Source organism: Pelodiscus sinensis, chromosome 5, assembly GCF_052426305.1.
Source record: "Pelodiscus sinensis isolate ZL-2025 chromosome 5, ASM5242630v1, whole genome shotgun sequence".
NCBI lineage: Eukaryota > Metazoa > Chordata > Testudines > Trionychidae > Pelodiscus > Pelodiscus sinensis.
Genome location: NC_143056.1, coordinates 118,155,881 through 118,181,321, shown reverse-complemented (window position 1 = coordinate 118,181,321; position 25,441 = coordinate 118,155,881). Strand labels below are relative to the sequence as shown.

Below are 25,441 nucleotides of genomic sequence, written 5' to 3'. Positions count from 1 at the left end.
TGGCAGCTATGACGGTCATGGAGCAACTTCCCAAGACTCACCATGGGATGAGCTGCCTGTCTCTCTGATTGGGAGGCAAAGATCATTCTGCTTCCTCCCCCTCTCCCCAAAGCCCGCAGAAGACACAGGCAGTTGTGCTGAGAATATCTAGTAGCAGGGCTTGGAGATGCCAGGGAAGCAGAATGGTGGCCCCAGGAGTGGCACCGAGCAGGTTTTGCAGGGGGCTAAGCTCAGCCAGGCTCACTCAGAAGGATGATTTGCTCCAGGACGGCATCTTAGGGAGAATCCAGGGGAGTACTTGACTAAAAAGGAAGAGAGAGTGAGACTGAGCCCACCTACCTCCTGCCCCAAGAAACAGTTGCCTTCCTCTCCCATGGCTTCCAACCCTAACGACTGAGGCCAGCAAGATAAGGCTGCTGGCTTCATGCTGCTGGGGTGCTGGCCGTGAGAGAGCCTGCCTGAACATTCTTAACACACCAGGCTGGGCATTGTCAGCCTCTCCTGCAGCAAGAATTTGTCCCCAGTGCTGCTCGTGTTCTCACGCTAACGGCCTCTGCAGCATGGAGCGGTGGCTCAGTTAGCTACACCTGCCAAGGTTCCCTCTAAGCTACATGGTAGCACGGCCCTGCAGCTGTTTAATGAGCCTCACCCAGACAGGGGCTCAGGGCTCCGCACATGGAGCTGCCTGGCTGGGGCAGGGGCTACAGCAGCACCTGCCTGCTGAAGACAGAGGTTCCCACGTAGGGAGGGAGCCTGTTTCCCTAGCATCCTAGCCCTGGTCATTCCAGTTTTACTGCACATTGGATAGTACCTTACTTGGCTGATCGTCCCACTGAAAACAGTGTGACTCATAGAGCATGGTGCAGCTCAGCATGAGTAAGTCTGGCAGGATCTATCCCTCTGTCTCCTGCTTGCTGTCACAGACCTACCAACTATGTCCTCTGACATCCAGGTCAACTGCCATTATTGGCGGGCCGTTGGAACAAAAATGTATAAAGTGGGAAGTGTGGAAGGATCACGTTTAGAGCAGTATTACCCTCGCTGAAAGTGTCTTACTCCATCAGCATCAGTGAGCACTTGTAGGCTCGTGACGCTGATGTTTATTCTCTCTCCTGCCCTTCTTTGAATCACTATGTGACATGCCAGCCTGCTAAACCAGCTGGCCTGGGTTTCAGAACAGGACTCACCTTTCTCTGTCTCTCATTTCCCTGAGCTCACATTAGCGTTTGCAGATGTTGCATTGTCAGTGTGTGTGTGTGTCTGTGTGTGTGTGTGTGTGTCCAGAATAAGTGTGTCACACCTCTGCACCCTTTGGTCTCACATCCCAGATAGTATCCTCCCTTTGCACTCTCATTTTGCTTTTTTGGGACTCATTTTGTTTAACCCCTCTCAGCTTCACTTAAGTCAGAAAATACCCTTTCCCTAATTAAATTCATAAATAAATGAAGTCCCTAGTAGAAATGAAATGACTCTATCTATCCAACACAGAAACAGAGCCCAACTGGCCACTGTCAGCCCAACTGATCAGCTTTCTCCCCAGGTGGTGCTAGGAATTAAGTCCTGTACATTCTAACTGCTGGGTCAACAGCAACATCAATAAATCCATTATGCTCTGCACCGCCCAGGAAGGATCACTCCCTCCTAGTTTGACAGAGAAGAATACCAGCTCCATGGGCATTCATCTTGATCCCACCCACATGCTACTCCACTTGTAGTACTCAAACTTGACCTAGACAAAACTACACTATACTGGAACAAAAAGGATATCCATGGGGAGAAAAAATCTCAGCTCTTTGCCTTTGTCTCTATCCAGTACAATCTCATTCTCTGCTAATGTATACTCCACTTTCCTGATGCATTCTTACACCGCTGCTAAATGACGGTCTGCAGAAACTGACAGTGATCATTTCACTGTGCATCAGTTGTTCCCTTCCTTTCCTTCCTGAGACTTATTACTTGAGAAGGGAGTTCTCTACATAACCTTTTGAGCATTGCCTCTCTTCAGTAGACTTTCTGCTTGTTTACCTTTTTCTCTTTTATGTTAGTTTTAACCCTTTGGTACCTGATGGCTTCCGAACTTCTCAAATTCCAGCTCCATACATCAGAGTTAAAAACCACACAGATGCGCACACACACCAGTATGGATACTTTCTGTCATATCACTCAACTTGTATCCAGTATATAATATACTGACTCCTTTTATAGCTGGACACTCACATTTTGCCCAGAAACTGTAACAACCTGAAAGATTACCTAGGAAGATAGCTATGAAACTTGCAGCATGCAAATGTGGGAAAGGAATTGCAAATTTCAATCATCAGTCTAGAAAGACTGAGCAAATAACAATGGAGCATCAGGAATTTACAAGAAAATAATTCTGGGTTAGCAGAAGTCAGAAATACCAGGAAACTAAGCCTGTGTGTGTGTGTGTGTGTGTGTGTGTGTGTGTGTGTGTGTGTGTGTGTGTGTGTGTGTGTGTGTGCAGAACTTCATCAAAATTATGAAAATAAAAAATAAGGTTCAGGTCTGCTCTTAGTGTTGATGCAAACTAGTTTATCCAAATCCTCCTGAAACATGCTGGATTTAATTAACATCTATTGTGCACTTTAAGAAGTGTAGTAATATGACATCCCCACCCTTCTCAGATGGCAGAAAACACTTGGAGTTTGCCCTCATGTGCCTCGCAAAACATCTGGATAGTACATGCATTGGGTTTTGGAGCATTATCCAGGGACAGAAATGTAGTTGGAATTTGCTGGGTTGATTTTCGTTAAACGCTTTATGGATAAAAACGCCATTTTTAGCGTGTGAAACTTTTATAGTATAGAATATTTATTAGGACAAACATTACAGTATGATAGAAATGTCTTAGACTATTCAGATGATCATCATAAGGAAGACAGGGAAAGGATTTTTAGCCAGCCAGTATCAGGAGAATTTCTAGAATGCATCTGTGTGGTGTTTGTTAAAAAATACACACACACACACAAATTGTAGTGCATGCAGCAGACATAAGAACTAAATATGGATCCCTATGCCATCACTGGTACCACATAACATATATAATGCAGTTACTGCAATTTTGGATTAACATTTTAAAGAAACAAAATGAGTTATTTGTTTTTGCCCTTGAGATATTTTCCATGCTCCTGCTACTCCAAAAGAGTTTTTGCATTTTTTTTGCATTTTTCCCTATTCATCACATATAGGTCTATGATTTGCCATTAATATTTTAGAAACAAAAACATATTTATAATGGCTCAGATATTAAAGTTCAAATTGTATTCACAAGGCCACATGACAATAATTTTTTGTTTTCTGGATTTTCCTTTTTACAGTTGAATCACGCAATTAATGTAGAGTACAACAATTTAACAATTAGAGGGATCTAAATCAAATTGCAAAAACATCTATGATAACTGACATAAGAGACTTTTAAAAAATAAGCAATATTTGCCCAAAATAGCCATTGAAAGTAACATTAAGTTTTTGAGCCAAATCCACAAATGCATGGAAATACCCATTTCAGGAGAAAACCTCCAGTAACTAAACCCTCCAAAGCATTACCCAAATGTGTCCCTTTGCATGTGGAGTGTTGGTGGCTCAGGGGGCCAGGCCAATTCCCTGGAAAATCCATGGAAAGACTCCCATTGACTGCACTGGGAGTTGGAGCAGCACTTAAAAGCATGAAAAGTCCCATTTAAGAATTAGTTTTAATTTCTTTAATGGGGGGCTCTCTTAATCGTTGACTAAATTCCCTGAGCTTTAGCAATAGGTGGTGAATACCTCCAACAGTTGAGCAGAAGGGGTAGTATACACATCAGGGGCCTGATCTAATATCAGCTGATATCAATAGGAACTTTTCTATGGACATCACTGGACTTTGGATCAAGACTTTGGATCAAAACCCAATACCCATATTCATCCCTAGTGTTATTTCACTGGCATCAGTGGAGTTATACTGAAGACAGATCCAGCCCAGCTAGTGTAAAGCTGTTTTTCTTAGATCTTGCAATATCCCTTAATAACTCAAAGTAAAATTAATCCTTACTGTAAATCCATTGAAGTCCATGGATTTATTCCAGGGAATACATTATGCCTTGTGTGTCTGTTTCCTCATTGGTAGAAAGGGGATAATAAAACTCAGGTACTTTACAGGGCTGTTGTGAGGATGAATGTGTTCTGGGCACTTTGAGTAAGTAGAACACTATGGCATAGAAATGTTCTCCTCCAGCCTCATTTGATCACTGGTCCTGCTTAATGTCCCAGCATGCATTGGTGTTGGTGATGTTACTTCGCCCAAAGAACACAGCGGAGGCAGTCCCTCCTCTCTGGGGGTATGTCTACACTACCCCGCTAGTTTGAACTAGCGGGGTAATGTAGGCATACCGCACTTGCAAATGAAGTCCGGGATTTGAATTTCCTGGGCTTCATTTGCATTAGCAGGGAGCCGCCATTTTTAAAACCCCGCTGGTTCGAACCCCGTGCAGCGCGGCTACACGGGGCACGAACTAGGTAGTTCGAACTAGGCTTCCTAGTTCAAACTACCATTACTCCTCATTTCACGAGGAGTAACGGTAGTTCGAACTAGGAAGCCTAGTTCGAACTACCTAGTTCGTGCCCCGTGTAGCCGCGCTGCACGGGGTTCGAACCAGCGGGGTTTTAAAAATGGCGGCTCCCCGCTTATGCAAATGAAGCCCGGGAAATTCAAATCCCGGGCTTCATTTGCAAGTGCGGTATGCCTACATTACCCTCCTAGTTCGAACTAGGAGGGTAGTGTAGACATACCCTGGGGGACCACATGAGGGCCGTAGTCGTTTTGACTAAATAGTGCAATTTTGTGAAGTGTGTAACAGAGATGGGCCTGAATCAATATCTAGGAGTTGGCAATCTGGCTCCAGATTCTAGAGCTCAGTCCCATCACTGGTTTGTAATACTATTTAATATAGAGTATAAAATAGCATGAAAAAGAAAACCTTTGTAAATCCAAACCACACAGTAGAACAGGCACTTACCTGGCAAACAGCCCCCACCCCAATCCTTTCTGGAGTGACAAGCGTTCCCCCAGAACAGGAGCAAGCAATGCAAGTGGGGCTGGGTATTGAGGGGAATGGTGAAGGATGAAATTTTAAATAAATAATGTGCTGTGGGCCCTCAGTAGTTTGGCTGTTGGAGGCCTTGGGCACAGTTTGCGGCAGCTGAGGAAGTTCTGTCCAAGCTGTTTGCAGACTCACCTTTGCATCCTAGTAAATTCTAAACGTTATGTGATTTCAGTGAGGAACGTGGTTTGTGCAGCACACACATAGGAATATCCAGGGCGGGATGGCCAAGGAGCCTAAAGGACAATTAAACCTCCTGGCCCTTCTCACATGCCTGATCCCCTTTTCCTTGTACCCTGTTCCCCACCACATGCCATAGGCCTCCATCACAGTCTCCCTCCCTGTCCCTTTCATATACCCTATTTCTCCTCTGCTCCCTGATCCCCTTCCTTTTTCCCTCTCTTCCCCAATCCTAACCCTTTTTCAGGAGCCTCCCATGCCTGGTGGGTATGATTTCTCTGTCACTTCTGCCAGCCAGACTCTAAGCTTTGTTTTGGGGATCACTGAAAGTTCTTTTCTGCTACTCTGACCAGTGTCGGTGGACCCAAAATGTTCTCCCTTTTCCATGGTTTCTAGAAAACACCTGTTGTAATCTCCCCATCTTGGCTAACATCAAGAAAACATGTTACTCAGGCACATGGGCTGTGTCTAGACTGGCCACTTTTTCCGGAAAAGCATCTGCTTTTCCGGAAAAACTTGCCAGCTGTCTACACTGGCCGCTATAATTTCCGCAAAAGCACTGACGATCTCATGTAAGATTGTCAGTGCTTTTGCGGAAATACTATGCTGCTCCCATTCAGGCAAAAGTCTTTTTCCAAAAATCTTTTTCACAAAAGGGCCAGTGTAGACAGCAGAGATTTGTTTTCCGCAAAAAAGCCCCGATCGCGAAAATGGTGATCGGGGCTTTTTTGCGGAAAAGTGCGTCTAGCTTGGCCACGGACGCTTTTCCGCAAAAAGTGCTTTTGCGGAAAAGCGTCCTGCCAATCTAGACGCACTTTTCCGAAAATGCTTTTAATGGAAAACTTTTCCGTTAAAAGCATTTCTGGAAAATCATGCCAGTGTAGATGTAGCCATGGTGCCCTGTACATTCTTTTTTCATTACTTTTCTCAGTGTTTTGGGGAAAAGGGGAGCTGACAGGTGACCCAGACCTGCCCTCTTCTTGGCTGCTCTCAGGAAGCCTATCATCACTTCGGTATCTAAGTGTGGGTACGGAGTCAGAGCAAGAAGACAACTTCAGTGGAATTTAAGTGCATTAGAAATCATCTAGCTACGTAGTAGCCATTGGGCACTCCGGACGGCCCAGCATTCTGGGAGCCACGTTCCTGGGTTCTGAGCGTGGTTCCGAAATGCTGAGGAATCTGGAATGCTGACCTTCGGGAGAGGGCTTTGCCTGATGGAAATTTCAATGTGCTCATGCTCAGCCTGGGTGATCTTGCTGCATTAACGCTTACGTTCACCTTCTCGTTCCCTGGATTTGGGTGGAAGCACATGGATGCTCTGGCGATGGGAGCTATAGACAATTCTGATAGAAAATATACATAAAATGATTTAGGGCCGGAGTCTGCCACTTTTAACATTTAACTGCACCTTGATCTGTGAGAAGACCCATTAAAATCTATAGGCATAAGGGTCTACTCTGTCTGAGTAAGGGAGTCATAATGCTGTTTGTGACTGAGAGGGTATGAGGTGACTTTGTGAGAGGGATGGATGCCAGAAGAGTGTGGCTGACACCTAGACCACATACACAGTCGTATGCATATGCCATGATGGGCTCCCAACAGGGCAGTGTCGAATAGTTCCCTACATCTTGATTGCGTAGGGTCGTTTTTTTGTGACTGGCCAAGTGAAACAATATGTTTCGAGAGTTTTGATTTGTTGATATAGTTCCAAGACATGATATGCCTGTGTCCAACATCGGTCACTAAGGTAAGAGAGTGGGTGGAAATGGGGGGAGGCGGAAAGAGGCAGATTGTGCTCTCGGTGACACCATTGGGATTCTGCTGGCATAAATGGGGGTGCGCTTGGTTGTGTAAACGCCTAGCTTTGTGCGTTTCCTGCTTCCGAAGATAATGCACTAAGTGACTGCTTTATGCACAGAGGTATGGAAACCTTTTTTTTTTTTTATGTTTTTCCCTCCCTCCCTCCTCTTTCCATTCTATGATCCAGACACCACTAACTGTGTGGAATTGATGACTGGCAGACTTTCAAAATGTGGTAAGAACTTGCCTTCTGCCTTCTCTCCCTCTTCCCACCCCTGCTGAATAACATAATATCCTCCTCTCTTCCCACTCCTTTTGCACACCTACCACCCCCCCCACCAACTTCCTCTACCTCTCACTTACCTTCTGTGCATATGCACACCTGTTCCTTCCCGTCCATACCCCTGTGCACAGAACCCATCACACTTGCACCCTGCACAGCACAAGTATGTGCTGTTCAACCTGTGAGTTGCTCCCCTCACTTTACTCCATGCCCGCTATAGCATTTTTGCTTTTTTGCCTTTGACTCAGACTTCACTTTGAAGTCGCCTCTCTGTGGGTGAGGCTGTGCATTGCAATACCTGCTTTTTTGAGTTGCTGCCTCCTGGTCTCTCCTGCAACTGAGAGAGAGAATTCTACTTTAATTCCTCTCCTTATCACTCCCTCTTCTGTCCTTTCCCAACCCCATGTTGTCTGGGGCAATCCCTTCTTTCTTCTGGAAGTCCACTGCATAAGACAGATCCCACATTATGGGCCAGATCCTCAGCTGATGTAAATTAGCATAGTTCCATATTTTGACTCTGAGGATCAATATTGCCCCTCTGGAACCAATTAGAGTTTAGGCTCTTTTACTAGGGATGGATTCCCTTGTTTTCCCCAAAAAAGCTCACATTTTACCTTGCTTGAGGTTCCATGAATTTCATTTAAATTTAAACACAGAGAGAGAGATAAAGAGAGAGAGATTTTTCCTTTTCTCCTATGCATTTGCCCCTCTCAGTGAGAACAGAAGTGGAAATGCCCAAATACACCGAGGGAGTTTTTCCTCTTGGTGCAAATGGCCTGAACAGAAACAGGAAGTACGTGAAATAACACAAGAGAGAGCCTCTTCTCTTTAGGTGTCTAGTCCAGGATGGCAGGCCTGAAACATTCGGCTCTTTATCTGAGCCTAAAATCCAAACCTGTTTAGTATCTAATCACTCAGTCAAATACAGCTCTTGGTTACAACTCTGTCAATCCCAAGTAACTTCTTTAGCTTCAGTAAAGTTGCTGTGGGGTTATGATGGACGTAATATTGGATTTACAGAGATGTCACTGAGAGCAGAATTCGGTCTGTTACCTTTTATCCACGTGATCTCTTTCTATTAAATTAGTTTCGATGGAAGAAGTTTTTCTCTTTCTCTGAAATCATTGAACAGGAAATCTCTCCTCTCTTTCAAGTTGCAGCTAGTTGCCTGGAACTGGCAACATCCTACAATTGAACTGCATAGAAAACCTGTCAGTGCTCTGCTCTCTCTAAATAGTGCATGCCTTCTTGCTGTTCACCTTCTATCCAGCCACACCCACCTGCTGGTACAGTGCTTGCTTCAGTGCTAGCAAGGGGAAGAGAAAATGGAGTAAGGCCCTGCGAAAGAAAGCATTTTCTAGACAATAGAACAGAGGACCAGCCCTAACTAAATCATCCTAGCCAGGGCAAGCTGGGACTTAAAAACCTCTAGGGATGGAGATTCCACCACCTCCTTAGGTAACCCAGCCCAGTGCTTCACTAGCCTCCTAGTGAAATAATTTTTCCTAATATCCAACCTAGACCTCCCCCATTGTAACTTGAGACCATTGCTCCTTGCTCTGCCATCCATCACCACTGAGAACAGCCTCTCTTCATCCTCTTTGGAACCTCCTTTCAGGAAGCTGAAGGCTGCTGTCAAATCCCCCCTCACTCTTCTCTTCTGCAGACTAAATAAGCCCAAATCGCGACACTAAAAAAGAAAGTGTTATCACTATTCATAGTAGTGAATAATCAGAAGCTTGCCATGTGGGCTTCATGTCTGTTAATGATATCAATGCTGCTATCTCTAGGGTTGCCAGATACTTTCTCAAAAAATCCCAAACATGGCATAGAAAAAAATTGGTTGAGGAAAAAAAACCAGGGAACCAAACTACCAAACTTGTTGAGCAAAAAAAAAAAGGTCACTCTGCCTTTACATTTCCCCACACCCTCCGCCAAACACAGCAGGGGAAAAATGTCCCCACCAGCCTTCTGTCCAAGAAAAACATTTTACATGTCTGGTATTTTCTGGGGTTTTTTTACCAGACAGAAAACGCAATTACCAGACTTTCCGGGCAACAACCGGACACCTGGCAACCCTAGCTATCGCTGTCCTACATATTTATACTAAAAATCAGCCATCTGCTCGCTGTCATACTTTATTGGAGGAAAAATGAAATATTTTGACTTATAATATCCTTATAAGCTAAAATTTGCTTTTTAATTTCAACCACTGATTTATGGGAAAGGGGAATTTCTCAAATCAAAGTATAACACAGTTTCTAACATGAATTAATAGTGGTGTAATAAAAAATAGCATTACAGGCAGTCCCCAACTTACGCGGATTCGACTTATGTCGGATCCGCACTTACGAATGGGGCTTTCTCGCCCCGGAGGTCGAGGTGGCGGATTGCTACCTGCGAGCTCCGGGGCGAGAAAGCCCCGTTCGTAAGCTGCTCCGGTGCCCCTGGTCTGCTGGAGACCGTCTCCAGCAGACCAGGGGCACTGGGCGGGTTCCCGCGCTTCTGAGGCTTTGCCAGAGCAAAGCCTCAGAAGCGCGGGAACCCGCCGCGGCTGTGGCTTCAGTCCCGGTGCCTGTGGTCTGCTGGGGACGGTCCCCAGCAGACCACAGGCACCGGGACTGAAGCCGCAGCCGTGGCGGGGTCCCGTGCCTCTGAGACTTTGCCAGAGCAAAGCCTCAGAGGCGCGGCACCCCGCTGCCGCTGCGGCTCTGCTCCCCGTGTCCCTGGTCTGCTGGGGGGGGGGGAGCGCAGCTAGTGTGCCCCCCCCCCCCCAGAAGACCAGGCTTTTGTTTTGGACCCTGGGGCAGAGCAGCTGGGGTGCTGCCGATTGGTCCTGCAGCGCCGCTCTGGGCGCTACTGGACCAACCCGGCAGCACCCCAGCTGCTCTGCCCCAGGCGTCCTGATTCAGCCACTGCTGGTCAGTTTCAGCAGCGGCTGAATCAGGACGCCTGGGGCAGAGCAGATGGGGTGCTGCTGGGTTGGTCCAGTAGCACTGAGGAACGGCGCTACTGGAGCAACCCAGCAGCACCCCAGCTGCTCTGCCTCAGGCGTCCCCAAGTCAGCTTCTGCTGAAACTGACCAGCGCTGACTACAGGAAGCCCGAGGCAGAGTTGCTCTGCCCCGGGCTTCCTGGAATCAGCTGCTGATCAGTTTCAGCAGCAGCTGACTTGGGGACGCCTGGGGTTCTTAAGTTGATTCTGTATGTAAGTCACAACTGGCGGTCAGTTTCAGCAGCAGCTGAATCTGGACGCCAGTTCCGACTTACATACAGATTCAACTTAAGAACAAACCTACAGTCCCTGTCTTGTACGTAACCCGGGGACTGCCTGTACTGCATAAAAGTTAAAATCTTCATGTTGAAAATGCAGTTGTCATCTGAAAAATGGCACTTTACTCAACAACTTGTTTCTTGTGTGTATTCAGAGTCAAATCTGCTTACTTCATTGACCAAAATAAGCTTCATACTTATACTTTATACTCTTGTTAAGTCAGGCAGAGCCAATACAGATGTAAAAAGAATGGATTCTGTTCCATGTGGGGCATCGTCAACAGAATTCTTTGCCAAGTTCCAGCCTGTTACATCTGCCAGTCCCATTGAAGAAAAAGGGGTTCTATAGAGGACGCAGAGGGTCCAATTCAGCCTTCAGACTCCATTTTGTTTTGCTTTTACTGGTGATGATGTGCCACCTGGAAAGAATCTGGGTTCAGGTGTGGAAGATTATAAAAATAAATCTTGATGTTTGTAAACTGAACACATTTGATCTGGAGCCACTGAAGTATGACAAACATGGAAATGCTCCAGGCCGTTTCTACCTCAGAGTAGAACCTCACTTGAGCTATAGAACAGCAAGTCCAGTTTTTATTCTGATGTGGAACCATTACTACAGCTGACTGTGCAGCTGGGTTTGATAGCTGACAGTGCCTTCTCCGCTCCATGTCCAATTCTGTTGGAGTCACAAATGACCGCCTTTCAGCAGGATGTTGTCTGCCAGCAGGAAGCTCAGAAATGTCCCTTTGATTCTAAAACTTGATTTTCCATTCTTGCCTCTCTTTGTGAGAAGTGCTTGCCATTTATCAGCCAAGATTTCTGATCCCATACCGGACTTCTTTGTCACTCTAGGGAAAGCAGTCTTTGCCTATTTTCTCATGTTTCGTCTCTCCACCAGGAAGCCCCAAGACTATATCATGATCAGTTTTATGGCCGTGGATTGTGAGGACACAAAGAAAGGATTATTTATATTCCAGTATCAGCTAAAGGTCCAAATCAGATCAGCGTCCTATTGGGCTTGGCACTTCGCAGAAATATATCAAGAGATATACCTGCCCCAAAGCACTCAATCTAACTCCTTTGGTACCAGATTGTCCAAGAGCTTTCATGTCCACTCAGTCTACACTTACACGGAGACTCTCCGGAGATCAATCTTCCAGGATTCGATTTAGTGGGTCTAGTAAGGACCCACTACATTGACCACTGAAGGCACCCACATTGATCCCAGAACTCCATGGGGTTGCAAGGAGGAGGGAAGTCAATAGGAGAGTTTCTCCCATTGACCTCCCACAATGGTACTGCTGCAGTAAGTCGAGCTAAGGTACGTCGATTACAGCTACGCTATTCATGTAGCTTGAGTTGCATATCTTAGTTTGACTTTCTCCCCCCATGTAAACCTGGCCTTATACATCTTGCACTGACTATTTGTACTGTGACACTGTGGGTGAAACACGAGTCATTCTGGAGCCCTTGGTTTGTCAGTGACCTTTATGGAAATGGTGCAACCCCAGGAGAAGCACAGCAGTGACCAGCTCCCTGTCACATCATCCCCCCAGCCCAGTCTCACTCTTATGTCTCGCTCACCTGTTTCTTGTAGCGCTTCCCATAGCTTCCTGCTCAGAGTGAGGGATTGTGAGCACCCCTCTGACTCAGCACCCGGGGAATCTCTGTGCATAGTCCTTGTACTGCAGGGAAGGCTCCTCTTTCTGTCTCCTAGTGACAGTACTTGGGCTGTGTACAAGTGTCAGCCTGTATCAGTGACCACAGAGCACCATTCCAAGAGGCTGTGTGGTTGAAGCGTGGTTAGACTATATTCACACTACAGCTGAAGCGGGCAACTTTGCGATAGTAATGTGGAACCCCTCGGGGTTATCAATAATCAGAGGTGCGGTGGCAGAGAATATCCTGAGCTGTGGCTCCCTTACAATACCCCGGACCATGTAGGCATTGGTCAGAGCAGTTCTGTTCCTTATGCAGTCCCTCTGCCATTTGCTCTGCCCTCGCCCATGAGAGGCGAAACAGGGGCACTAGCAGGGAAGAGCCTGTATCTGTGGGCTGCTCTCCCCTAGTGAAAGGGTTGGCTCACCATGTTCATGCTGCGAGCTATAGTGAAAGGACCTTTCCGGTTTTTAATCAAATCTGGCGTTTCTCATTCTTCTGCAGGCTTTCGGCCTTTACGAATGTAAGTGATCCAATCTGATTGATACGGGGAGTGGGTGTGGGGGACAAGTCTGCTATAAAAGATCAGAATCCAACAGGATTTAACTGTCACAAGAAACACGAGTCAGAGTTTCCAGAAAGCTCAAGAACAGGTTTCCAAGCACTCACCACCTACAACTGGGGCCCAATGTTCCAAGGAGCTGATCATCTAACAGCTCCTATTGTGATACTTCAGGCCAGATTTTCAAGTCTCCCACATCTGGTGTCTTCGGCCGTGTCCAGACTCAGGGGGTTTTTCGGGAAAAGTAGCCTTTTCCCGAAAAAACTTCCCCTGCGTCCAGACTCAAGCCGCGTTCTTTCGAAATTATTTCGAAAGAACGCGGCTTTTCTTTCGATGGCGGTAAACCTCATTTCACGAGGAAGAACGCCTTCTTTCGAAAGCTCCTCTTTCAAAAGAAGGCGTTCTTCAATGTAAAGAGGCCGTCTTCGAAAGAGAGCATCCAGACTCGCTGGGTGCTCTCTTTCGAAAAAGCGGATTTCTCTTTCGAAAGATCCGCCTACAGTCTAGACGCGATCTTTTGAAAGAGGCTCTTTCGAAAGAAGCCTGCAGTCTAGACATAGCCTTCCTCTCTGAATACAGCAGTATGTCAGCCTGCAGAAAACTCAGAAATGTCTGCTTGGATGAGGAGGATTGCCATTGCCAGTGCCTCCCATGGCCCCATGTAAAAGTCTCCGTGTCATGCTGCATAGGAGTGGCTTTCCTTTTAAACAAAATACACTTTTGGTGAGATTTCTTCACAAGAAATAGGAGGTGAAAGGTGAGAGAGGAAATTTTCACCGGTGCCTTTAAGGGGACCATTCGGGGAACTTAGAACTTGTGAGTTCACAGCTGGCTATCTGGTAGGATGGGACAAATCCTGTTCTTGGCTGACAATATTGCTCAATAAAGCAAAGGCCTTGAAGACAATGGACAGTGGCAACACCAGTGTTCCTGGCAATGGCCATGAGTTTAAGGAAGAACGGAATCCTGTGATGAAAAGCATGCCCTGTGAGGAATTTCCTAAGTTTGAAGGCCAACCCATTTGCTACAAGGTCATCTTGCAACACCAAAAGCATTTTATCCCCGCCCCCCTTCTCCTGGCATGCTCTCTGCATTGCTAGCAGCAGCAGTTCAAATGCACACACAGCTCCCTCCACTCCCCTCCCCTCCCCTCCCAGTCCGTTCACTGGACTGTTAGGTGGCAGTGGTGGCTTGGCCAGGGCTATCTTTCCTAGTGGTTTTTGGCTTCGATGATGGAGCTCCTGAAATGGGAGCAGAAAAGGGAGATGCGAGAGGAGCCCCATATTTCTGACCCCTCCTCCTCCCACTGTGTAACCGCCACCACCCCAGCCCACACAGAATCCTGATGGCAGCTGGCCTGCCTGACTCAGTGGAGGCTGAGCAGGATGTCAGTTATTTAGGAGTCCGGTTCTCTTTGTGTACGTGTGAAATAGAGAGTGCGTACAAGAGGGGTGGAAATTGCCACCCAAATACATGTGGCCACTTGCAAACTGTGGACTTGGCTCTTGCACTGCAGACTGTGTGATTTAGGGGACTGGGCAGGAGAATGGGCTATGGCGAATTCTAGTTCGTGGGTTCACATCTTGCCCAGGTGGCTAGGGACCGAATGTTACCATCGGCAGCTGGGGTTGAGACCTACACAAATAGCATATGATGGGTTCCGTGCAGTCCTTAGCAGATAGCTGTCTCGCCTGCAAAAGCTGCTTTCAGCTGGCACTGTCATCAGCTGTGTCAGCAAAGGCTAATGACTGAATGAACCACGGCAGCTGACCTTCCCTTCCCTCTGGAAGTGGTCCTTCCAGGCCAGGCACATTGTTGGAAAAGCTGGAGCGCTTCTGTGGAAAAATAGACATCCATCTCCTGGACTGTCAACCCATGTCCATTTGCTGGGGGGTCTGCCTCGCACATGGAGATCAGATAGGCTAGCTCCTTGCAGGGACACCAAATTGCAATGAAACGAAGAAAGCTGCCCTAGTAGAAGATTTGTCACGGCAGTAATAAAAGGGGAATGGCTTTAACTGCCGCTGACACCATCTAAATCTAACTACGTGGTAGCTGTGGGCCTCTGTGACATCGTATTTGCTACATATTCAAAAAGATGGCAACCTGAACATGTTTGCTTCTTCCCCATTCACTTGTTAATCCAAATAAATCAAATAGACCAAAGAGAAAAATGTGAATATTTGCACTGATTCTTAAATTTTGACTTCCAGCTAGACAGAAAAGAGAAAGGCAGGGCCTCATCATCTTCCTCTAGAATAGGTAGGACTTAGAGGTAGGGGCAACTGAGAGAAAACACTTATTCCCCCATGTCTTGCTTTATTGGATTGTGAGCACGTGTGTCGGGTATGCTAGGCATTGCCTTTCCAAACCGCCAGCCTGGCCCCGCCCATACTCTGCCTCCAGAATGCCTACTGGGGGCAGGGAAACTGGTGCTGGATGCAGCGTGCTCTGGGGGGCTGAGGAGGCTGGGGCCATGTGCCAAGCCACCTCCCCACGATGATGGCGGGGTAAGGCCTGACCAGAAGAGGCAGGGCTGGGGGGCTTGCCTCCTTCCGCCCTACCTTCACCCACCTCCCATGCCTGAGCTTTCTGGGTCAGAGACTTTCTCTCTGTTATGTATTTCCACACGGCTTAGTACAATGGGGCTTTAATCCTTGACTGTGGCCCCTAGATGATGATGATGAGAAATAAAATAATAATAATTAATTATTAATTAATTAATATTTATGAGAGGAAGAACAAGTTACGCTTAACTCTTCTTCCCACGTGGTGCCAGGAATTCAGACTTCTCGCAAGATTGCCTCTTGCAGCAGGTCCTCTAGTTTGGGTTCACACTGTTTGAAAGGCAGGGAGTCTGCCAGTGCAAAACAAGCAAACAAAAAGTAAACCTCAGCTGCACACAGAGGCTGTCTCTACACTGGGCCACTTATTCCGGAAAATCAGCCGCTTTTCCAGAATAAGATGCGAGCTGTCTACACTGGCCCTTGAATTTCCGGAAAAGCAACGATGCTCTACTGTACAAAGTCAGCCGCTATTCCGGAAAAACTATTCTGCTTCCGCTCGGGCATAAGTCCTTATTCCGGAACACTGTTCCGGAAAAGGGCCAGTGTAAACAGCCCAGTAGTCTTTTCCGGAAAAAAGCCCCGATCGCGAAAATGGCGATTGGGGCTCTTTTCCGGAAAAGCGTGTCTACATTGGCCACAGACGCTTTTCCGGAAAAAGGGCTTTTCCGAAAAAGCAGCCTGCCAATGTAGACGCTCCTTTTCCGGAAAAACTGAAAACGGAATAGTACACCGTTTTAAGCTGTTCCGGAAATTCATGCCAGTGTAGACACAGCCAGAGAGTTTGAGTATAGCAGACCAGAAGAGTTTAAGGGGAAATAAGTTACTACCCATCAGAAAGGGCCTCAATGCTTTTAGTGCAGGGAGCTGGATTTTTGCCACATGGTATCCAAGGAAACACTAGCAGCAGAGGCACTCAGGAAGCAGTCGGAAAGGACATGAGTCAGAGAGACAATTGCAGCAAGGGAAGTCAGGAAGAACACTGGAGGTCAGGTTAACCCTGGGTCTCACCACCTTCCCCATGGAATGTAAGATCCATCTCTTCTCATTAGCGTCCCCGGAACAAGACAGCTAATGCTGTATAGAGCCAAAACCCTCTTGAGCTTTACCTAACAGACACACAAAACACTGGCGCAACATTTGCTATATGTAATTTTATTTGTGTTTATAAACCACACGGATGAGTTTATTAAAAGCACATACATTTGAAAGAGATGGCTCTAAAGGACACGTTTCCATTGATTTCTGTGGGAATTTGCCATTTGCTTAACTGGATGACAGGGTAAGTCCTCCTCTCTCTCAGACTTTTATGAACCAGTAAGCGGGTAGCAGCTTCCAAAACTTTCCTGGGGCTGCTGCAAGTCCTTCCCACCCTCTTTTTGTTTCTGATATTTCCAGCAGAGGGAGCTGAGTTTCTTTATGAGATCAAAGCAGCCATTTTGTTCTTGGCATAACCACCTGCTCTTCTTCTTCCCCTTTCGATAAACACGTGAAGCATGTTGGCTTTGCCCAGGGTCTCTGGGATGTTGTTGGTGCTGCTAAGTCCTTGTCAAGCAGATTTCTTAGCAGTGGCAAATGAAATATAGGGTTCTGAGGGAGTCCACTCAGCCCATCTGGACAGTGTCCCTTCACTTCCTTGGTCTGGTGTCTGCAATTCCTGCCTCTTAGTGCTGGCTGTACCCAGTCCATTCACAGTTAGAACATAAGAACATAAGAACGGCCGTACTGGGTCAGACCAAAGGTCCTTCTAGACCAGTATCCTGTCTGCCGACAGTGGCCAGCACCAGGTGCCCCAGAGAGGGTGGACCGAAGACAATGATCAAGCGATTTGTCTCCTGCCATCCCTCTCCAGCCTCTGACAAACAGAGGCCAAGGACACCATTTTATCCCCTGGCTAATAGCCTTTTATGGACCTAACCTCCATGAAATTATCTAGCTTCTCTTTAAACACTATTATAGTCCTAGCCTTCACAGCCTCCTCTGGCAAGGAGTTCCACAGGTTGCAGCCTTCTTGCAGCATTGCGCAGAGTCTATGCCACACAAGAAATTACCCTCTGCATAGAGCTATTTCTATTTCACCTCTTCAGTGCCCAGCCCCTCTATAGCTTCACTACTTGTTTTCAAACTGTTTACCTTCTCTAATAGATCTGCAACATCCAGCCCTGCCATTCGGCTCGGAAATGCTCATGCCCCAATCATGTCGCTGTCCAGTCTCCTCTTTCTCATGATTGTAAACCTAATCTCTGTGGGTGTGTCTAGACTACATGCCTCCTTCGACGGAGGCATGTAGATTAGCCAGATCGGAAGAGGGAAATGAAGCCGCGATTAAAATAATCGCGGCTTCATTTAAATTTAAATGGCTGCCCCGATCTGCCGATCAGCTGTTTGTCGGCAGATCGGGGCAGTCTGGCCGCGACGCGCCGACAAAGAAGCCTTTCTTCATCGGCACAGGTAAACCTGGTTTCACGAGGCTTACCTGTGCCGATGAAGAAAGGCTTCTTTGTCGGCGCGTTGCGTCCAGACTGCCCCGATCTGCCGACAAACAGCTGATCGGCAGGTCGGGGCAGCCATTTAAATTTAAATGAAGCCGCGATTATTTTAATCGCGGCTTCATTTCCCTCTTCCGATCTGGCTAATCTACATGCCTCCGTCGAAGGAGGCATGTAGTCTAGACACACCCTGTGTTACTATGATCCTTCTCACCCTTGAGTCTCCTTGCTGCCCTTCCCCTGGGGTTCATACTGTGTCCAGCAGAGTTTGCATTGGAGGTTTAAAAAGCTCCCAGCCACAGGACCTTGTTTCTCATTCAGAAATATTACACTAACGCTTTGGGACTCTGAGCTGGATTGGCGGATGTGATATATAGCACTGCTTGTACCAGGTACTAATAGCAGGAGACTTCTAAACAGTCTAGTGATGGTCCACTAAGTGCTGCATTTTCATGACCCATTTTCCAGGAAATCCACTAGGCCAGGCAGTTAACAACCGGCATTAGGAGACACAACCACACTCATCTTGGTGTTCTCAACATCTCTAAACCATATCACCATAGAGCAAGTCCTTAGTCAGTCGAAGACCATTAGCTAAATTAGTCCATGAGTGTCTAACAGGCAAGAATATGGATGCCATAGAATGCTGTGGTTGTCCATATTGATTGTCCTAGGATCCGTTCTTCGTTGCCAGCTAAACTATTTAATTGCAAGCTCAGCTGCTGTAAAAGGCAAAGGAAAGAAAGGGTTAGAGAAATGGCCTATTTTTAATAGCTCTCTCTGAATATCCCTAAGGATTTCTCACTTCCCATTAAAATTTTAACTGAAAATGCTGATTATAAAGAATTCAGTAGTGATATCGGCAAAGACGAGGCAGGCTATTAAATACTGTTGGCCCAGTAAATCTCCAGACACTTGAAAGCCACTAGGGCATGGGGGTGGGGAATGCAAAGGAGTTGCATATTTTAATGTGAAGATTAAAATCCCGTATCAGGACTCACCAAATGCAGAGCATTTACATATAAAGTGTACTCATGTTTTATTGGTCCATTCTTGCAAATTATACTTTTGTCTATTCTATACCTGTCTATGCAAAGAACTTAAACCTTACTAATCCCCATAGAACGCCGCTTTTTCTGCCCTCTCCTCCTCTCTAAGCCTGTTGAATAAACTACTCAGCTGAATAACTAGAAATACTCCCCCCCCCCATGCTTCCTTCCCTACCCAGCATTTTTTTAGTGCTGTCTTCCATTCTTTCTGTCTGCTGACTCCATTTGCGTATGAAGACGAGGGTCCAAAGCCACATAAGAACTTGCCCTGGTCCACAGTCCTGCACTCAAGGCTGAGTGTTACTTGCATTCCCTGCCCTCCCCCTTTGTTTTTTCCATTGGAAGGGAGTAACCACCTACAAGTAAAGAAGAGTCTGTGCAGACTGGGTGCCCACAAGCCATCCAGCTTTGGAAAACTTCACTGAGTCTTAATGAGGGGCTTCAGTAAAAATCCTGTACTTGAATCCTCCCTCCTCCTGAACGCTGGGGAGATTGCAGAATCCAGACTGGGTTGTCCTATCTTAGCTAGGTCCCACCTGTCCAGCAGCTAATGGTGGCTTGGACTTGGCTTATCAGTGCACAGAATCAGCACCTGCACTCAGACACTATATTTTTTAAAGCAGCAAATAGAGACAGAAGAGGAGATACACTGGAAGAGACAGGCGGATCCTTCACCCTGTGCAGGCCGGCCATTTGGATTTTACAGTGCCCTTTAGCATGCAGAGGGGGAACTGCTGCTGGCCAGTCACTCTGGGGTTGAAGAGAGACTAGCAGCTCTGTTTTACAAGGCACAAATACCATATACATCCTTGCTCCTTGAATTAAAAACTGTGGCTAACAATCGCAATTGATGCCTGTCTAGCACGTTTCAAAAGGAGGAAAAAGCACTTGACAAACTGAGTCATTGCCATTAAAATGTCAACATTTCCCAGGGTAGTATCTAAGACACTGACGTTGTATTGAATTGAAAATGTAAGGAAACACTACGCCAGCTCAGGCACTACTCCCTGATAACTGCGGGAAATGGTGCCCACTGATATGAAGAGATCCCTGCTCTCATAACAGAAGTGCAGCCATTTCCGGGTGGAGAGGCACCAGCCATGTAACAGTAGACAACAATACTGCAGGGTGGAAAGTAAAGAATTCTTTATGCATTGGGGCTGCAGGGTGAGTTTATGTTGGCAGAATGTCATTACCTAACCCAAATTTGTTAGGACAATGAAGCCAGCAGCCCCTGCTTTTAAGAAAGGTGCCATGGGACTTAGGGGCTATGTCTACACAGCAGCATTAGTTCGTAATAACGGACGTTATTCCAAAATAGCAAAGAGCGTGTCTACACTGCAAGCCTTTATTTTGAAATAACGTTGAGCTGGAGGACTTCTTACCCTGACTCCTGTAACCCTGATTCCACAAGGAATAAGGGAAGTGGAAGGAAGAGTGCTCTTCCTTCGACTTCCTACTGTGTAGACAGCGCCAAAAGCTGACTTGAGCTATTTCAATGTCAGCGATGCAATTGAGTAGCTCAAGTTGCGTAGCTTAATTCAAGTTTTGCCCTGCTGCCTAGATGTGCCCTCAATGACTGAGAGAAAAAGCAACCAGAACCCATTTTATTTTTATTTGAAAGAGGGCAGCTCAGCACCACATCAAGGCAAGCGGTTCAGAAATCAGTCCAAGGGCACCACTTTGTAGAACCACCAGCATCAATTCCTGCAACTTCTAGGGGATTTGGGTGGACACTTATTTATGTATGACCAGGCCAGAGCTTTCTTAGCTTTTAAGCGAAAAGCAAGCCCATGAGCTCATGCTGATGTGGCTGTAGTCAATGAGAACGCTGACTTGTGACTCAGACTAGACGCTGGCATGAGAGAGTAAGAGAAACTCTCCTTGCCCTGACATGGGCTTACGTGACACTGAGTCAGGGCATGCAGCAGTGAGGATATGCATGCATGTGGAGCAAGGAGGTGGCAAATGGATAGTGCTAAGGCTCTTCCCGCAGCTGTTCACTGGGCAATACATCTGTGCAGTGTGGGGGCGTCATCATTTGTGGCTGAGCCATGCCAGCAGCCAAGAAGCACCTCCCAGCCCCCTGAAACTGTCTCGCAGGCATGGCTCTGCAACACAAAGACTCCTGGGGCTAGTACTGGGTTTGCACATCTCATGCACCACTCCTAGCCCAGGGCTGTGCCTAAAAGTCACAGTCTAGCTCTTAGTTGAATCACTTTGCAATAGCAGGGACTGATATAGTGATCACCTGCCCATCCATGGCCAACTACCCTGATTACTTCTGCCCCTGTGAACCTCTTGGGATATGTCACAGCGGAAGCATGTGTCCACCATGAAGTTACATACTATAGTGCATAGCAAATAAAATCAGGCATATAGTTATGCATGCTCATGAGGGCTCCTTACATAATATTTGTGCCTTGTAAAGTGAGGAAATCCCCAAATTACAGAGACAAGGTGGGTGAGGTAATATCATTTAGTGGACCAACTTCTGCTGAGGAGAGAAAAGCTTTTGAGCCACACAGAGCTCTTCCTCAGCTCTGGGAAAGGAACCAGCAAACACACCAGCAAAATGCAAAGTCAAACAGATTGTTTACCACATAATGTAAGGGACCGTTCTACACTGAATGGTCCATTATAATATTTACTACTTGTGTGCCACCTGGCATTTTGCTGTGCCACTGTAGTGCTTCAATAAAGATGCTTTAAGCCAGGGGTGAGGCACCTAAGGCCTGGGGGCTTCCCCCCCCCCCCCCCACCTCCTCTGGCTTGCCTGGATCCAGTCCCTGAGGCACAGAGCTCCCCGCTCCCCCCCCCCCAGCAATGGGAAGCTGGTGCTGGCACTCCAGCCCCTCCCCCCAACTGTCCCACCATGGAACTAGAGCACAATCTACTAGCATAATCTACTAACCTACACCCCCACCTCCCCAGGCTCTGGTGTGCAAGGCGAATGTGGGGCGTGTCTGTCTCCTTCTCAGTCGGGGACCACGTCAGTGAGGGGTTTGGATTGTCTTTTTGCTTCTCTCTTGTATGCAGCCCCCTGACTCCAAAAAAGGGTCCCCCACCTCTGCTTTTAAGCTGACAGGAGAGAGCTCTCCCATCAGCAGAGCCTTGCAAATCCTTGGATGGCCATGGGTATCTGCAGCTGCAGGTATGACTGCGGATAGCTGAGGCTCATTTTTGCAGATACGGATGTGACCGCAGATACAAATTTTGTATCTAGAACGTTGTATATTTGCAGATATACACTTTATATCCTCCAGTATCCACAGCTGTGGATGCAGGTATCCTGGCTCATTTTTGAGGCTACAGCTGCAGATACAAATTTTGTATCTGTGCAGGGCCCTACCCATTAGCAGAGTTAGTCCCCTTCCCCAGAGGCTCTCCCAGGGACAGCACTGTCTAGTCGCGTATGCTCAGCAGATTGGCTGTGTATAAGTCTCTCAGGGCTGTGGCTTTTTCACACTCCCAAGTGATGGCGTTATACCAGTATGGATCAGACCCTAGGATTCTCTCATAGTACAATGTGGCTGTGGGACAGTGATGGAGAACCATATGGCAATGAGCATGATGAGTAAATGGCTCTAGGGTGTTCTAAAAAGGCACAACGGCAAAGCAGTTGTGGTGGTGCCAGGAAAGGCTGTGTTCTGACCGATGTGCAGGACCCAGTCTGCGCCATGGTTGGCCCTAATCTGGTGCTGAATTCATCCAAGGTTCCTAACGCTTTTTTCTGTTAGCCTATACCCCAGCCATGCCTTTGGCTCTCAGCTCCGTAACAGTGACACTCATAGTAACAAAAGCTGTGTGTAAGAGAGTGGCGTCTGTCAGCTCAGTACTAGTTCTTGCTTGTGGTCCTTGCAGTTAAATCCTGGCCAGAAACCTCATATGCTCAGGAGCCTGGTCTTGCAATCTGCTGAGCACCCGCTAGTCCTGCGGTTGTCGGTGAGGACTGAAGGTGCTCAGAACCATGCAGACTCCTATTACACACAGCAACTGAGCATCGCTCCTTTGCAACCCCGCCCTACTAACTTTTCCAATCTGGCTAGGCCCCTGCAATGCTCAGATGTTCCAGGCCAAGTGACTGGCTGAAGGCGCATGCGCGGGCAGCCAGGGAGAGACCAATCCGCATACCTGAAGGAAGAAAAGCATCATTATTAACCCAGCACTTGCTCAGGTGGCAAGGCAGAGCTGATTGTGCATGAATTCCCCCCGTTTTATCTGTGCAGCTATACAAGAGTTGCATCTCCTGAGGGTTACATTCCACTCACACCTAATTCCACAATCTAAGCACAATGCATAGCTGCATCCACAACATGGTGCTGTGTGCCAGGATCAGGTCGCCATGAAGTTCCCCTGCTAGCTAGGATCTCTGTTCCCACCCACATGGCATGCAAGTAGAACACACCTCTTCACTGCCAGAGGTGTCCCCTCTTAACACTCTTCCTGCTCATCATCTTCATCCTCCACACACCCCCATGCACGTGGCTCTGGATCTCTCATCACGTTCTTCTTGTTAAAAACCCCATTGTTCATTTGTTTGTTTGTTCTCTCTCTCTCCCTTTCCTCTCTCTCTTTCTCTCTGTGTGTGTGTGTTTTTTTTTTTTTTTTTGTCTCTTCTGTTTTGTGTACCCAGGCAGCCCATTGAGTAACTTCTTTGACGTAATTAAACAACTTTTTTCAGACGAGAAGAACGGGCAGGTGAGCCATCCCCCCGGCACGCCAACCAAGCATAGCGCAAACAGCAAGCGGAGCGATTCCGATGCTAATGACTATGGGTCTAGAGGAGACAATAAGTACCCTGCTGGCAAAGACAAGGCAAAGATGGTCTCATCAGTCGGCCTACAAGACCAACCTTAAATAAATACATTTAAAAAAATTAAATAACTTAAAAAACAAAAAGCAAGCAAGAATGAAAGAATATTCCTTAGCAAGCTAGCCTCTAAACTAGAAGGATGTATATACCTTTCCACAACAGTACAAAACTGTCTATAGACAAATTTTGTAAGAAGGAATGACTGTGTATATATACATATATATATTTATATATGATATATAATATATATCTCAGAAACAGAAAGAAAAGAAAGAAAGAAAGAAAAGGTAGCACAGATGGCAAAACCCAGTTCACCAGATCTTGGGTTGTGGCTTTTTTGGTTTTGTTTTTTTGTTTTTTCATCTCCCTGTATTTTGATTATTATTTTTATTTTTCCCCTCCTGGTGTTTTGTTGGGTTTTTTAAATTATTATTTTTGTTTCTTGTTCTGTTCATGCTCTCTCTGTTTCTGACGACACCGCTTGTTTCCGCTCTGCTACCAGGAATTATCCCGAAAAGTTAACATGTCAGCCACGACTTCACCTTCTGTGCTCTGCGGACACTTGTTGACGGAAGGAAACCGATGTAGACTGTCCAAGGACCAGTCCTGTTTGAGGTTCCCAGCCTCTCCCCTCTTCCCCCAGGAAATGGGTTTCTCCCCCGCCTCCTCCCAAACACCTTCCCAACACACACTTTTTCTTTTTTTCTTTTTGGTGCTCCATGAGGGAGATCGGCTCAGTAATGGGATTGTACAGTCTGGGCTGGAAGCAGGTTGCAATTGTTGGAGCGACACCATTGTCCTTGACAACATTCATCTGTGCAGGTGAACTCAGACTGGCAGGGGGAGGGGGAGAAGAAACAAGGGGAAGTGTTACCACGAAACCAGGGAGCAGTCTCAACCAAAACTACCAAGGAGTGAGTAAAAACAAAGCATCGAACCAAGACAATATCGGGGAGCTTCACTGTGGGATTTTCTCAAACTCCTTTTTTTCCTGTCCCCACTTTTTCCTTTCATTTAAATTGTGTTTGTTTTTTATACTCTTATCATTTTGCTTTTCGACCTGCTGGAGGGGGAGGGGATACTTCTGTGAGGCGGGGAGGGGGGAATGAACAAATAGAAAAACAAACAAACATTCAAGCTTAGGGAAAAGGCAACATATGGCAGCAAAAGAGGAGAGAAAGGATTCTGCCTAGCCGAGAACAGTCTCTCTTGCCACCAATTGCCGTTGCTGCTGCTGCTGCTGCTGCTGCTGCTGCTCCTTCTTCACCTGCCTCCCCACTCTTCAGCTCCCTCCAACCACGCTGCCATGTTGGGACCTTCTTCCACCAGCAGGCTCCTCCACCACACCGTGCATTTGGATACAATTGTCGTGTCGCTAGTGCTGCATCAATATCAGTATTATTATTTATTTGCTGGTTTTAATTTATTTATTTGATTTATTGGGTTTTTTAACAAACAGAAGAAGAAGAAAAGAGGATAATTTTGGAGGGTTTTTTTCCCCATGTGTGTGCATGTGCATACCACTGGCACTTCGTTCGTCTGAGACGAGGGGTCGATGCTATGGGCAAGTTAATCACAAAGCTACTGTAAACTTTAAAAATTACTGCAAGATATTTTTATAAAGCTTTTTTTTTTTAAAGGGGACTGGAGAGGGTGGGAGTGAGGGTG

The 25,441-nt window shown here is 46.7% G+C and overlaps 1 protein-coding gene across 9 annotated transcripts in view; it reads left to right on the top strand.

Annotated features, from left to right (window-relative positions):
- BRSK2 (BR serine/threonine kinase 2) overlaps positions 1-24,550 on the top strand; it is a 502,809-nt gene extending 478,259 nt beyond the window's left edge. For 7 of the 9 annotated variants that reach the window (XM_089778682.1, XM_075928205.2, XM_089778683.1 and 4 more), the window contains 2 exons: positions 7,267-7,314; positions 23,642-24,059. In XM_089778682.1, coding sequence (XP_089634808.1) covers positions 7,267-7,314; positions 23,642-23,817 — 224 coding nt within the window. In that variant the 3' untranslated portion in view covers positions 23,818-24,059. Of the gene's footprint in view, positions 1-7,266; positions 7,315-23,641; positions 24,060-24,275 lie in introns of those variants that run through there. The other 2 variants (XM_089778681.1, XM_089778679.1) reach the window with 2 other exon arrangements.
- The last annotated feature ends 891 nt before the right edge of the window (positions 24,551-25,441 follow it).